Source organism: Montipora foliosa, chromosome 1 (assembly GCF_036669935.1).
Source record: "Montipora foliosa isolate CH-2021 chromosome 1, ASM3666993v2, whole genome shotgun sequence".
In the NCBI taxonomy this organism is placed as follows: Eukaryota; Metazoa; Cnidaria; class Anthozoa; order Scleractinia; family Acroporidae; genus Montipora; species Montipora foliosa.
In genome coordinates this window covers 49,550,076-49,564,220 of record NC_090869.1, presented here as the reverse complement: position 1 = coordinate 49,564,220, position 14,145 = coordinate 49,550,076, and the positions used below count along the sequence as shown (strand labels likewise).

Genomic DNA, 14,145 nt, shown 5'->3' with positions numbered 1-14,145 from the left:
CGGGCCCGAAAAGTTTTCGAGACTTTCGAGAAACGGGCCCCTGGCCCGGGTTACTCGAAGCATGGTTACTGAAATGCCATGGAAACCTAGAGGTTTTGATAGCTCTTAACCAACGGTTAGAGCTAACCAGGCTTCGAGCAACTGGCCCCTGGTTGTACTGTGAACTGTAACTTTCGTGTATTCGCGGAATTTGATGATCTAAGGCCCGATTCAGACGCCGTATTTTTCATGAGCCGAACAAAATACATTGAATTAAGTACATGAAAAGTTCGGCGTCTGAATCAATTAAGAACGGCTATTTTAATTTGGAGCGGCTCAGGTGTTCTTTCCGCCTGCCGTAGCCGAGAATTTCGGCTTCAGCTCGGCCGAGGATCATATGTCGAACTTTTCATGTGCCGAACTTAATGCACTAACCATGTTTTGCCTTCCACTTGAAAACCGCTGAAAAAATGAATTGGTTTTCTAGGAGGAGCGGCTCTGGATCGGCCAATTAAGTTTGACGTCTGAATCAACAAGCGTACTTGTCTGAATCGGGCCTAAGATATAAAATTTCAAGCGGCATTAAGGAATATTCTTTTGGCTTGGAGTGCCATGACATTTATTTTCTTTGAAAATTCTTTTTTTTTTTTACTAAGCCTTTTAGCTATCGTCTTAGTGTCGTATCGTCGTCAGTATTACTGCTGTTACACTCGGCAATTTTTTTTTTCAACTCGTCTCGCAATTTTGTTGCGACCAACATTCTCACATTGCAAAACATGTTGCTTGATGGATGTTATACTAGGCAACGTTTCTTGCAACTTCTCTCGTTTTCGATGATCACATGAGGTTAAAGGGTCATTTTCATTCAGTTGGTGCTGCAAACAGCTGCGACACGAGTTGTAGGACAAATGTTACACTACGCCATGATCAAAAAATTCGTTGCAACGTTGCGTGAAGTGTTGAGGAAAGTAGAACTCAATTCTACTTCCCGCTACGGTTTCTGCAACTAGTTTCCCAACGTCTTTACACGTTGCAAGGTATGTTACATTGGGCAATGTTTCGTCCAATTTGTCACAAAATTGCGTTGCAAGACGGGTTGCACGACAAATTGCACAGTGTCACAGTGTCCGGCTTTAGTGTTAATGACCTTTTCTAGCGTAGCATTTTTACGTAGTCATGTAAAAATGCGCCGTCCACGTTGTAATTAGAATAAACACTGTAATGTAAAAAAAAAAAAAAAAAGAAGACTCATACTTGACAGTACTCATCTACATCTACATCTACATGTTTCAGCACTCGGCAAAGTCCCTTTCTTATCTGGCTTGTGGCTGTGTCTGCTTAGTTGATCTCATACACCGTAAGCCTTTTTAGAGCCATCACTGCCAAGTCGGCCCCTTCAGCTGGAGAGAACAGGACAGCCACAAGAACACCGGGGATTACATCCCCTTCTGTTATCGAATAGCGTGTGGATTCTTTAACGTCCCACAGGGAGACGGGGCCTACGGTTTATAGTCCTTTTCCGAGAAGACTTGAAAGTCTAACCATTTGCTGATAAAATTACAAAGGCGGCACTTTCTCCTCAGTTATTTTAAGATCCTGAGTGTTGATCCGGCTGGGGTTCAAACTCGCGACCTCCCGCATGACAACCCGATGCTCAACCAACTGAGCCACCGGTGGGTTGTGCTAAAAGGAAAACAACCTCGTTCCCAGGGTCTCTCTTCTCTGCCTCCATTGTCGTTGAGACCCTGGGAACGAGGTTGAAAGGAAAGATAAAAAGGGGACAAGTTCGAACCTGCAGTGGTGTGGTTTTGCGTTGTTAACGTTGTTTCGTCGTTCCGCTGAACCACCGAGAAAGATGAAGGCTCTGCAAAAACAAACATTAAAGTTGGCATGAAATGACGACGACATTACAGACAACGACAACAATCATGAAAAAAAAGACTAGGGGAGCTTCGACACAAATAATAATGAGAATAATAATAATAATCATCATCATCATCATCGTCATCATCATCACACCAGCTGTATCTTTGGATAATCTGTAAGTTGGCCTCAAGTGTCCAGTGATTAATGATACATCGGGAACATCATCGGTCTCGTTCATTTGCTGCAAAAAAGAACAAACAAACAAACAGGGAGACCTTAGATTACAATCTTATCACTCTATTTTAAAACCCGGAGGATGTTAAATTTCTTTGAAGAAAATCCCATGTTCAACTTTCTCTTTCAAAGAAATGAAAACCTAGTTTTACCCATAAGTGACATACCTCTTGTAATTCAACCGAAGCACTAGCACCTATTTTTAAAAAAAAAACAGAAAAGCTTGTCATTCGTCAACTCAGTTTTCACTGTTAATATAATAATGAACTTGGTAGCGCTGCGGCACTGACAGACCTTTTTGCAGATACGGCGGCCATTTTGATTTTTATTGTTTCGAAAGAAATTGCGGCAGGCTCAGGAATTTGCCCATGTGCACCCCATAATGTCTTTCGAAACAATAGAAATCAAAATAGCCGCCATATTGGTAAAAAGGTCTACTGGCGACACTCTAGGAAATCAAATCAAATCAAATCAAATCAACTCGTATGAAATCGTAGGTTGGTTTTGGGTACCTGGCAAAAGTTCTCTGAAGTCTGTAATATAGTCACCAGTCCATTCTCGAGTCCTGGGGAAATGAACAGAAATCAATACAATTCATGCACGACTAACACATCAATGGTGGATTTGGACTATAGACACAGGTTAAGGAGCAAATAACTTTTTACCTGAGGCAGGCCAGTTCCATTTCATATGGGGTAACTATAGGTTTGTAGAATTCCTGTGAAGTATGGAATGTAAAATATTAATTACAAAATAATCCAAAAAACACAAAAAGATGTTAGTATCATAGCATCAAAATCACCTTAGGGTTAGAATTTTAGTTTCTTAGAAGTCCTCGTTGGTTTCTGTTTTCCTTTAAAAAAATCTTGTTCCTTGTTCTAGAGCATTTTCATCACAATAATCTTTACATCTCTCTCTGCAGATCTTCAAACTTACATTTCTACGAAACGGTTTAAGTATGAACATAATTAACATTAAGAATGAGATAGCGCCGGATTCGTGTTCTGCCTTTGCCTTGGGTTCTCTAAACCATATATACATACATATTTAATGACCGCTCCCCATAGGGGCTTTTCATTCAGGGCCATTGCAACAAGTAGAACAGATTAACAACTTTTAAGAACCCCAACTGGCCGGAGGCAAACCAGTTGGCCATTTACAAACGCAGCCCAGAACCTGAACCAGGGATCACCAGGATCAAACCCAACAAGTGGTCAGAAATGGATTTCCAGATCTCAAGGCAAGCACCGTAACCACTGGGCTGTACTGTCACTTCACTCCTAAACGCCTCGTAAATGGAACACTGGCTGCTCCCTTCCTTTTAAGATTTTTGACGATAATGGTAATAGGACTGAGTGGAGTCCAATTCGGTCTGTAATTATACGAAGTATGATTTACAAAATCGGACGACCGCGTGGCGGGAGTCCGATTTGCCTCATCATGAGTATGATTACAGACTGAATTGGACGACACGAAGTCCTGTTAATCATAACCATTTCAATTCCCGAGAAAACAATACATTCCTTTTGCACTGTCTAATGTTAAAAATTCGTCCATTTTAGAAATTCCCCAGTTTGGTAGGGTAAGTGGTTGTTGCTACGGTTATTGTGATAAATTCTCTGATTGGTGGATTAAGCTGAGTGCACTTAATATGATTGGCTTATGTACCTGTCCGATTACAACGCTACCTGTCCGATTACAACGCTACCCAATAATTAGTGAAAAATAAAGCAGTTAATGCAACAATCAAATTTGAGAAAATTGTTAGCCCAGAACAGAGTTAGTAGACTCTGCTCAGAAGCTTAAAAGCTTTAAAGTGCCTATCGTCTTAACAAACTTACTTTGCCATACCTTTGAATCAATAAGTGTATTTTCAGGACACGCTACCAACACAAACACATCAACCTCCATGAAGTTGGCCATTTTGGGAATGTTCAGTTTTCCCATGACAAATAGATATGACTGAAAGAGATTATCAGCTTCAACTATTAGTGCCACACTGACTTTTTTAGCCCTTACTCATAGGCTAACCAGATTGTGTAGTATGGTGTTCGTGAATTTTGATGAGAATTTTTTGTAATGGGTTCCTTTGGTTTGGATTGTATTTCTGCGTATGTATGGTATATATACTTTATCAACGTTTGGGGAGTATCACATTGAATGCGCAAAGGACACCTTCCAGACCAAAGACGAGAAGGGAATAAAAGAACAAGCATGTATTCAAGTACAAAGAACTGGAGTTTCTGTTAAAAACGACAAAAATAATCACCTTAGACCCGTTTTAAACGTCGCATTTCACATGTGCCGAATCTGATGCAAATGAGAAAAATCATGTGAAATGCGACGATTAAAACGGGTCTTAACTTTTTTCAAGTAATGCACAACCCCTAGTATATGTAATCATGGACCCGGGGCAATTAGGGATTAATTTCACGCGTACTTTCAAAGTGTTAAGCCTTACTGATTGCACGAGAGCACATTGCGAAAACAACTGTTTATCACATAAAGGTCAAAATTATTGAGGTAAGCCCGTTCAACATCGCAACAAATTACAATCAACTTAATTGACTAATCGGTCAACGAACACTTATTAAATAGTATTTCATATGTGGACAAAAAGCAATTTAATCAGAGTCAGAATCTGGAGGAACGATACTCTCGTAACTTCGTTTGCTACGGGTAAGCAACTGTTAACCAATAGGGTTCAAGAAATCATGCCCTCTTGATTAACTGATGGGATAAATATCGTGAGAGTGTTTCTCAAAGCTAAAAAGGGACACAAAAGAATTCATTGACAGCTCATCAGAGTTCCTACAATGGGTTTAAGAAGAGAAATCTTAGCTTTGCAGTGCCCGTACCTTTTTTCCTGCAAGCTTTATCACCTTTTTGAGCCTTTCAATAATTTGCAGATAATCAGCTAGAAGAAGAACAAGAGTGTATGATAGGAAAGACTATTGCTATGCAAAGAAACCACTCATTGGTTTTAGCATTATCCACTTTTTGAACAACCGAGGCCTGGCCCTTATTTTAGGGACCTTAAGATCTACGACGGCGACTTCAACAAAAACGTCACCTCAAAACATCACTTTGCTTTATCATTAAGCACTTAATGACTGGCCCCAAGGGAAACAGTGAGTTTTGTTTCCCCGAGACCCTCAATGTTCCCCGAGGCGAAACATTGAGGTCGAGGGGAAACAAAACTCACTGTTTCCCGAGGGGCCAGTCATTAAGTGTTTTGTTATACCTCCCAACAAATTCTATCTCGCTCACTTCTTTCGATTTGGGCGAAGTATCGTAAAAATAAATTGATATGGGCAGTTACAAAGTGAAAATAGAGAATGAAAGATTCTCTGTTGCATGCTCACTTTGTCGTCAAAACCTCAAATTTGGTAATTTCACGTCGTCCGTACGCAGAGTACCGCAAGAATCTGTCCTAAAATCCGTGCTAATGATATCATTGTTTTGCGGCGTTGTTGTTGCGGTCGCCGTCGTAAAATCTTCAGCTCCCTATTTGGGTTCGCGCTGCGATCACGCCGCCTCTTCCATCATCGCCATCCGCTTTGCAGGAATCAAAGCTACGTGTAGCCAAGGATTAGTTTCATTTGTGAGTAATTTCCAGGTGAATCCGTAAAAAGTCATAAGGATTCACCTGGCATGAAAATGACCAGAATTCTGAGCACACTTCGCCAAATAATTTTTGGGTTGATGTTTTGTGAAGCTTTAACGAAATAACAAGCAGAAGTGTCCCTGGATTTCAGCATTATTATCCAAAGCCATGTATGCAAACAAGTGATTTTAATCATTAAGAACATGCCATGTGTTAATACTGGTGCCAGTATTATTCTCATATTACCTATGCCTAATGTTCCCACCACAATTCCAACCACTTGCGCATCTTTGGCTCTTTGGATCATGTAATACCTACAAATACATGCCGCATATCATACATCACCAGGCACAACTGATTGAACAATCTAAGTTTAATTAGACTATTACAACAGAAGCCTTGTATTTCAGCTACCTCCTCCATTCACTGAGTCACTCTGTGAGAGAGGAGACAGTTCTCTCAGTCTCTGCCTCCCTCTCTCTTCCTCTCTGAGAGTGACTCACGGAGCACAGGAAGCTGCAGAAATACACGCTATTAAACTGAAGAGGGTTAAATTCTCTCAGAAGACTACCGGTTATGTAACTTCTTGGCACCAGCACAAAAAATTTACCAAGACTAATGCTAATGGAACACTTGTGCGAAACAAATTAAAACTTTCATAGTTTGATGCTACAATGCTACACATACTTTGGGTTTGGAATTATGAATGCAGCTTAAAAAAAAACAATTCAGACCAAACTAATTACCGGTATTATTCACCAAACCAAACTATGTCAGATTGTCAACCTCAAGTTTGATTGACATACCCACAGTTCAAATAAATTATATGATAATTATTTCATATAATTATTCACTATCATGAAATTAAAACTACTAGTCTTGTTTTACTTGACCTAAGTTAATATATTATTTGCCCAATGATACCAAACTAGGAACATCTCTCCTCACTAATTTTAATTAGCTAGTACTAAAATACTCCAAAGATCACAGGCCACATTTGCAATGCATGTACACATACTTAAATTTATCATTAAGTTACATAATTAATCACGAACATTCTAAATAACAGGAAATGTTATTTCAAAGGTCCCTTAATGAAATGGCAAAATCACTCACCTTTTCATAAGTGCTTTATTGACATTTAGGGTCTCCTTTCTTGCAATATTAGCACAAGGATCATAAGAATAGAACTAAACAAAATACATCAATGGCATTCAGTAAACACAGCAATTACAACTCCATAATAAAAATAAGACAAGGAGGTCTCTACAGAGGTTTATCTCCAATGCTCAGAGACCTTGAAACACTGGTTGCATAATGAACCTTAGGTTGCATCCACTACTTCTTCAGAAGGGTGTGTGGGTTCAAAAATATCACGTAATACATGGGGCCTGACTGGCTTATCATCCCTTTCTGTGAAATGCAGAAAGTGTATCAGTCACTATACACAAATTATTTATATCAGCACCACTTCCTCTTCAGTTCGGCCTGACTATTCCTGGGTTGGGGGTGGAGGTGAGGGGTACTATAGCTGAAACCAAACCTCTACAAAAATGCTAACCCTAGGCATAAACACTATGCTTTAGATAAAGACTAGGCCTAAGGTTAGCATTTTTGTAAAGGTTTGGGTTGTTTCAGCTATGGTACCCTTCACCCCCTACCCCCACCCCCAGAATAGTAATGCCATCTTCAGTTAATCTGACTGTTGTTCTTGGTAGGGATTTGGACATGACATCCCATAGAAATACAGTCTGCTCACAACAGTCACTGGCACAACAAGATAAACAAACTTTAAAAACAAAATATTAGCAGTAACATCAAAAACTTCTGACTTGACGTAATTTCCATGAAGCAATTTAAAGGCTGGAAGGAATGGGCAAGCTGTCTGTTTTGAAATGCTGGATAATTGATCTGAACATTCACAGGTCAAAAAAATTGCTACTAGTATAGCAACAAACAAATTGAAGGGCTTGATGCAAAAACATTCCAAGCGACTATGGCCAATTTTTAGTTTTTCTCAAAACCAACCAAAAGTTTGCAAGTTGCCTAGAAATGAACTTAAGAACATTGCCCTGGTCTCTTTTTAATATAGTTTTCATGAACTGTGCTTCATTTTTAAGGACACAAGCTACAGAAAAATACTCTTGGCTACACTTTTGAAACAGAAAGCAAAAGAAGCCTTTTGCTTTCTTGAGATTTTTTATACTGATCTCACTTGGCATTTGTTATAAGACATCATCAAGTTTGTTAAACACAAACTTTGACCACCAATATAAAACATGGCCCACTCCTCCAGCTTTGTGTTTTCTGGAAGTCTAAATTCACGCCCAAACCTATAAATAATACAAGAAAGCAATAAGAGCTGGCATCAAGCTTGGGGTCCAATTGGATAGAATAAGCTTACAAATTATCTGTCAAAGTGCCTATCAGCTCAACAAACGTTTTCACTTTATTTATTTTCCGAAATCGTCCCAAATATATTGTGTTGTTTTTGGAGCCTTTTTATTGAAAACTCACTTTTTTATTCGCTTTGAAAGACAGCAAAAGTGGTCATAGCTTGATCCATGACCAAGCAATGAAGGGGAATGGAGCGATACCTGGTTGAGGTAAAAAATTACTTGTCACTGCTATTTTCAAAGAACAATCACAACACAAAGCAGAGTATGATGTCAACCTGGGGCTGGTTGCTTGAAGCCTTGTTAGCGCTAACCGCTGGTTAAGAGATATCAAAACCTATAGGTTTCCATGGTATTTAACGCTTGTTAGCGCTAACCATGCTTCAAGCAACCTGGGCCAGGTATTAAACCCAGTCCTCTTACTTGCGTGGTCATGGATCAAATTACAACAGTAATTTACTAGTTTTTTCACTTTTATGAGGCTTTAAAACAGTGCCTTTGAAGGAGAGAGTTTAGTGAACCAAAAAATTAGTGTTAGACAAGTACAGAGAATTGTTGAGCAGAAAGGACTTTTTTGAGGGGATAAAGGCCCGTGCAAACGCTCGCAACAACACGCAACATTGTTGGGCCCAACAATGTTGTCTCTTGTTGCGCGATGTTAGCAGATGTGTGCAAACGCTCGCAACAAGTCACAACATGTTGGGTCTTTAGATGAGAATACAAAGGACTCTGGGACGTTTTCCATCTCCAACGCCATGGTGATTTCTTGTTCGCATGTATTTGTGTGGATACGTGACATGTAGTGCGCGTGCGCGTGCACTGCGCAACATTGTTGGATGTGCTGTGCAAATGAACGCAACATTATTGGACCACGCTTCGATGACCCCGAAACAATAGAAATGTTGGCACTTGTTGGCTCTAAAGTTTGACCAGTTTCAAACTTCATCCAACAACTTCCAACAAGTCGCAACAACACACAACATGGTGTGCAAACGCTCGCAACATGTTGGGCCCAACAATGTTGAGTCTTGTCGGCCAACAATGTTGCGAGCGTTTGCACGGGCCTTAAGACATTTAAAGCAGTAAGGCACATTGTGCTGAATAGCTTAAGCATGCATTCCAAACTAGAAATAAAGGGTACCAGACCTGTCATTAAATTAGACCGCATAAGCTGGCTCCTACTGCATCTAGCAAAAGTAGGGTTTTATTAAGGTTTGAAGGACCTGTTCACACAAGGAAAGTTGCCAGCCATTCTTAGCTGTGATTACAGCTTAGTGACTAAATGCTACATGAAAACCACACAAAAGCATCATAGTCTACACTGTATATGGGTTTCTAGTGTCATGTAATGTCTTACACATAAATGCAAAGACAAACCACCTATGCCGGATCTTTCCCCTAAAGGACTTAAAGACCTTCAGAGCTCAGTGGAAATTTGAGCAATTTAACCTGTAGAGGTTTTCTCTTGACATTTATACTTCATAGGACATTATTCCTTGTTCTTGTTTTCCAGATCACCAGTTGCTTTTATTTCCACAAAATTAACAAACAAATAGAGAAGAGCAAATACTTTTGGAGTGTGTTTTTGTGTTTAAGTTTTCTTTCCTGTCTTGGGGTCTTAAACCTCCTCATTTTCTTGTTTTTTTGCAATAAATAGGAAAAACACTGTTTCAAATAATGTCTCTCTTTTCTTGTTAGTAACATCAATTTACATATACCTTTGGCCCAAGCCCCTAATGACCGCCCCACAAAACACTTATTATTGCCGGTACATATGTTTCCTTTCATACTGCCAAAGAAAACAATATTCCATGGAAATGCTGAATTTATTACCCAAGTACAATAACAGAAGGACGTTCTGGAGAAATTTGAAAATGTCAAGTGACATATAGCTAGCTATGCAACTCGACATGTGCTTACCTACAAAAATATCCCGCCACTGAGTTTTCTAATGAGATTCTTTCATTGTCTGCGCTTAAAACATCACCATCCAGTTGTGCTTTAAGTTTAGTTGTGTTGTTGCCATCTTCATCACATGCCAGGTGCACAAGCTTTGTGAATATCACATTGGAATAATTGGACATACATTGCATGGAATTCTCTAATTCAGCTGAAAAGAAGAGTCAAGATTGACAGACAAATCCAAATTAAGTTGCTTAATACTCACAAAGAGAGAAAAACAATTACGAATATTCTCCGAACTTCTAATAAGATTAAGGTTTTAAAAAGTTTTTTTTAAGTCACTGTTCATATAATATTTTTTAAAGTGTGTATACCATGCCACTAAAATAAACAGGTGACAATAAAAAAATGGTTAGAATATTTGAGAAAGCACCTTACCCATACAATGGCTGTATACAACATCACAAAAGACTATAACTTTAACCGCAGGATCTGGAAACATCATTTGAAATTGCTCCAGGCAGCTTTGCATGTCCAAAGGCCATTTACCAAATATATGTAACACAGGAAGCCTCCGTGTTCTGAAATAGACACATTGACACAATAAATACCGCTCAGTCACTAACCAAGTTTAAGGGCAGTATTATACATTTAAGCTATGGCCCACATTTTTCCAATTAAGAATTATTTATGCAGCATTTAGACCATAAATTGTACTGCATTTTCTAGTTAATTGATACTGCAAAAAACAAGGAGCTCTTTTTCACAGAATTAGGTCCAAGAAAACATGGTTAGCAAGATATTCATTGTCTCTAGATCTTTAAATCAAGCAAAAAAATCTTAAGTCTTAAGTACGTAGCAGGCCCAATGTTGTAGGATACCATCTGCTGACTTGTCCAGTCATAACGTGTGCACTGTCTGAGGGATACATAACTCACATATCCACATTAAGCAGAATGCTACTTGGATCATTCAAAAATGTAAACAACCCATACAATTCACATTTCAAGGACAGAATAGAACATTGTTATTGCAATGATTCTCTATACTTCTCTCCGAGCGATGTTCCATTTTTTGGGTCAAGATTGATGCCCCAATAAAGAATGTAGAAAAAGGTACCTACTGACTCAGGCAAGCTTGGCCAAAATGGATAATCAGATCTGCGTCAACATGCTGAGCTGCAACCTCATCGACACAGCAACTACATAATAAATGTGATATCATAATATATTTTTATGCTTAAACTGTCAATTATTTAAATGACCTAGGTTGAAACAAAATGACCAAGGTAGTTTGGTTCCAATTATTAATCTAAGGAACAAAATGACCTGCAACATTTACACAGCAATGTGCAGCACAATCACAAATTTTATGAGTTCAATTCCCATTAAACCCAAGTTCTCTACAACCCCTTAAGGGCCCACTGACGTATTTTTTGGGGTGCGTTGCTAAGGATGTAATGGTTAAGTAATTTGAGAGAAATTGGCATTATTTTGGTCAGTTTCCAACTTTTGTAAGCCAATGACCCTAAATATGACATCATCATACCACGCCCATGGTCACATGACCAATAAAAGAAAACTCTAAATTTGTCTCCGTGCTACGCAATTTGGGTATTTAATTGATGGTTTGATAATTTGTATTCGTTTTTGCATCCAGCCAAGCATGGTTTTCTTTTTATTTTGAAAAATGTTCTTTTTAAAGACATAAACGATACTGAAATACCCATAACTTTTTCAAAAAAGATGATTTTAAAAAATCAATGCTTAGCTATATTCTGTATTTGGGGGTGAAATGTGCCATGTAAAAAAAAATTCAATTCAATTTAAAACCGCCAGAAATTTAGCTTTTTTCTCAAACCGGAAGTCAGTTCATTTATGCATGGGCAGTTGATCTGAGAACGAGCGCGAGGAAGGGCGAGGAAGAACCTTCGATGGAAACAACAGTTTGTGCGGTGACTTTTGCTTGTGAGTGGGTTTTCTTGTCAGCTCATGATATGATGACGTCAGTTACCGGAAGTAACATTTCACTTCCTTAGCAAAATTATGCACGAAAAATTCATCTGTGGGCCCTTAAATTGCCTGCTTCATTGTGATGCACTTCCAAGTGGTCCACACAGGAGATCTAATCACAATAAGACCAACAAATTTTTTCTGTGCAATTTAGCCATACATTCTCAAGCCCTATAAAAAAAATAAGGAGACTGATAGTTCACAGATAGGATTAATTAATACACCATCCCATTCATGTTCAATTCAGTGCACTAAATTTGCAGCTATTTAGTTATAACTAATAATGAAATTGACCTACAGCCTCTGAAAGAAATTGTTGGGACATCATCACACTTCCTTTCCCCTTGCCAACGTTTCTTCTCAAAATCCGCTGACACTTTTTTGTCAAAAAACAACATTGGGAAGGAAGGACAGCAAAGCTCCAAATTTGTGTACTACTATTATTGTCAGCTGTCTTAAGGAATTTTGTCAGGGTGTAGTTTCTCTATGTACATAGGTTTTTTTCTTATTTAATTAATTTAAAGAAAACTGATACACTGTACTGGAAAATTAGCATTTGAAAACAACTTACATAAGAAAGCAATCAATTCATATCATAAAACAGGGCCATTTCGCTTTTGACTGTCTTTCAACAACTCATGAAGACACTAAGCACAGGAATGAGTTGTTAGTACTAATAGAGTTTGAAGACCATGACAGCCTGTACAACTACCTATAAGTACTTAAACAGTGTTAGCGATAATAATGCTTCCAGAAACACATCTCTGCACATTGACCTGGGACATAAAACAATAATTCTATCCATTTTACCTGCCATATGAGGTATCTGCTAATACAAAAACCTTCTTTCCAGTATCTTTTTCAAGAACAGCAGCGACAGTAGATGAATCAACTAATAAGATATCTGGAAACTGCAATGCAATCTAAAGAACAAAATAACGCAAACTAACTTAAGTGCAATGATCACACAAAATCGTAACATTTTCAGTTGTATTACAACCCTGGGGAAATCTGTAGCTTGTTGGAAACCATAGCTCTAGAGTTTTAACTTACAGTACATCAATTATCATTGTTCATGAAGTGTATATAATTTTTCACTGGATAAATAATAATCCAACAAATACTAGTATATATATATATTATATATCTTCATGATTTGAAAAGCAAAAACAAAAATCTCCTCATTTCATTTTTAATAGTTATCAGCTCCAATTTGAAATATCCTTTATAAATTCCCAACAATGACTAAAATTTGCCCAAATTAAACATGAGATCCGCAAGCTATCGTTTGACAAAGCTCTTTTTTCATTTTTTAAATGTCCCAGACACCACAAAATTCAAAAACGCCTTTAATCGTGATGATAACAATCAAGAGAGCGATTCTAGAATACCCGGCCACTATTGTATTCTTGTAGCGTAGCGGCATCCTCTGAAGAACGAGGCAAAAAGCAGCAGGTAAAAAACACAGGTCATTGTTTTACCAATACAGAAAGTATCCCAAACATTCATAAAAGCTAACCTTAGGCCTTAACAATTTTGTTTAGGCCTAAATTAGGCCTAAGGTTAGCTTTTATGAATGTTTAGGATACTTTCTGTAAAACAGAGACTTGAAATTAAACATTTCAGAAACAGTTGTTTTAGCTGGCTAACTGGAGACGGTGCCCTCACCTTCTGAAAGCTCCCTCTGTTTATGACACCCACGCATTTTGAAATCTCATAAAAATCGTAGATGTCTTTTTTAGTATCTTTACTATCAGAAGAAATCTCTAGCTTTCTTTCTATAACTTCTTTTTCTCCGCTACTAAAATGAACAGAAGGGCTCACAGCGTCCGCCATTTTGAACCTACGGAATAAGTGCTTTGTGTATTCCTTGTTGAAATGTATTCAGTACCCTTCGAGTTGAAGCTCGACCCCCGAGCTCTTCTCTTGACTGACCAAGGGAGAGAAGAGCTCTGGGCCATGGGGAACCCTGAAGCAAATAATTGTCTTCTCAGAGTCTTCTCGTTGGTTTTCGAGAAGAACAATCAAAAGCGTCTTTAATTGGTGCATTTATGTTAGCACGAGGAGTGAGCAGGAGCCGTTAGGTTCAAATAGCCAATTTTTGGCTATAAGAACCCTACGGTGCATGTTCTCCTCAATAGAGTTTTCC

The 14,145-nt window shown here is 38.5% G+C and overlaps 1 protein-coding gene across 1 annotated transcript in view; it reads right to left on the bottom strand.

Annotated features, from left to right (window-relative positions):
- Positions 1-13,863, bottom strand: part of LOC138000148 (2-(3-amino-3-carboxypropyl)histidine synthase subunit 2-like) — a 15,760-nt gene extending 1,897 nt beyond the window's left edge. Inside the window, exons 1-15 of the mRNA XM_068846349.1 lie at positions 13,665-13,863; positions 12,807-12,919; positions 11,108-11,185; positions 10,423-10,565; positions 10,003-10,192; positions 7,902-8,019; positions 6,803-6,876; positions 5,933-6,000; positions 4,938-4,996; positions 3,931-4,041; positions 2,745-2,797; positions 2,592-2,644; positions 2,247-2,275; positions 1,999-2,086; positions 1,772-1,843 (exon numbers count right to left, since the gene is read on the bottom strand). Coding sequence (XP_068702450.1) covers positions 1,772-1,843; positions 1,999-2,086; positions 2,247-2,275; positions 2,592-2,644; positions 2,745-2,797; positions 3,931-4,041; positions 4,938-4,996; positions 5,933-6,000; positions 6,803-6,876; positions 7,902-8,019; positions 10,003-10,192; positions 10,423-10,565; positions 11,108-11,185; positions 12,807-12,919; positions 13,665-13,832 — 1,417 coding nt within the window. The 5' untranslated portion in view covers positions 13,833-13,863. The remainder of the gene's footprint in view (positions 1-1,771; positions 1,844-1,998; positions 2,087-2,246; positions 2,276-2,591; positions 2,645-2,744; positions 2,798-3,930; positions 4,042-4,937; positions 4,997-5,932; positions 6,001-6,802; positions 6,877-7,901; positions 8,020-10,002; positions 10,193-10,422; positions 10,566-11,107; positions 11,186-12,806; positions 12,920-13,664) is intronic.
- Between the last annotated feature and the right edge of the window lie 282 nt (positions 13,864-14,145).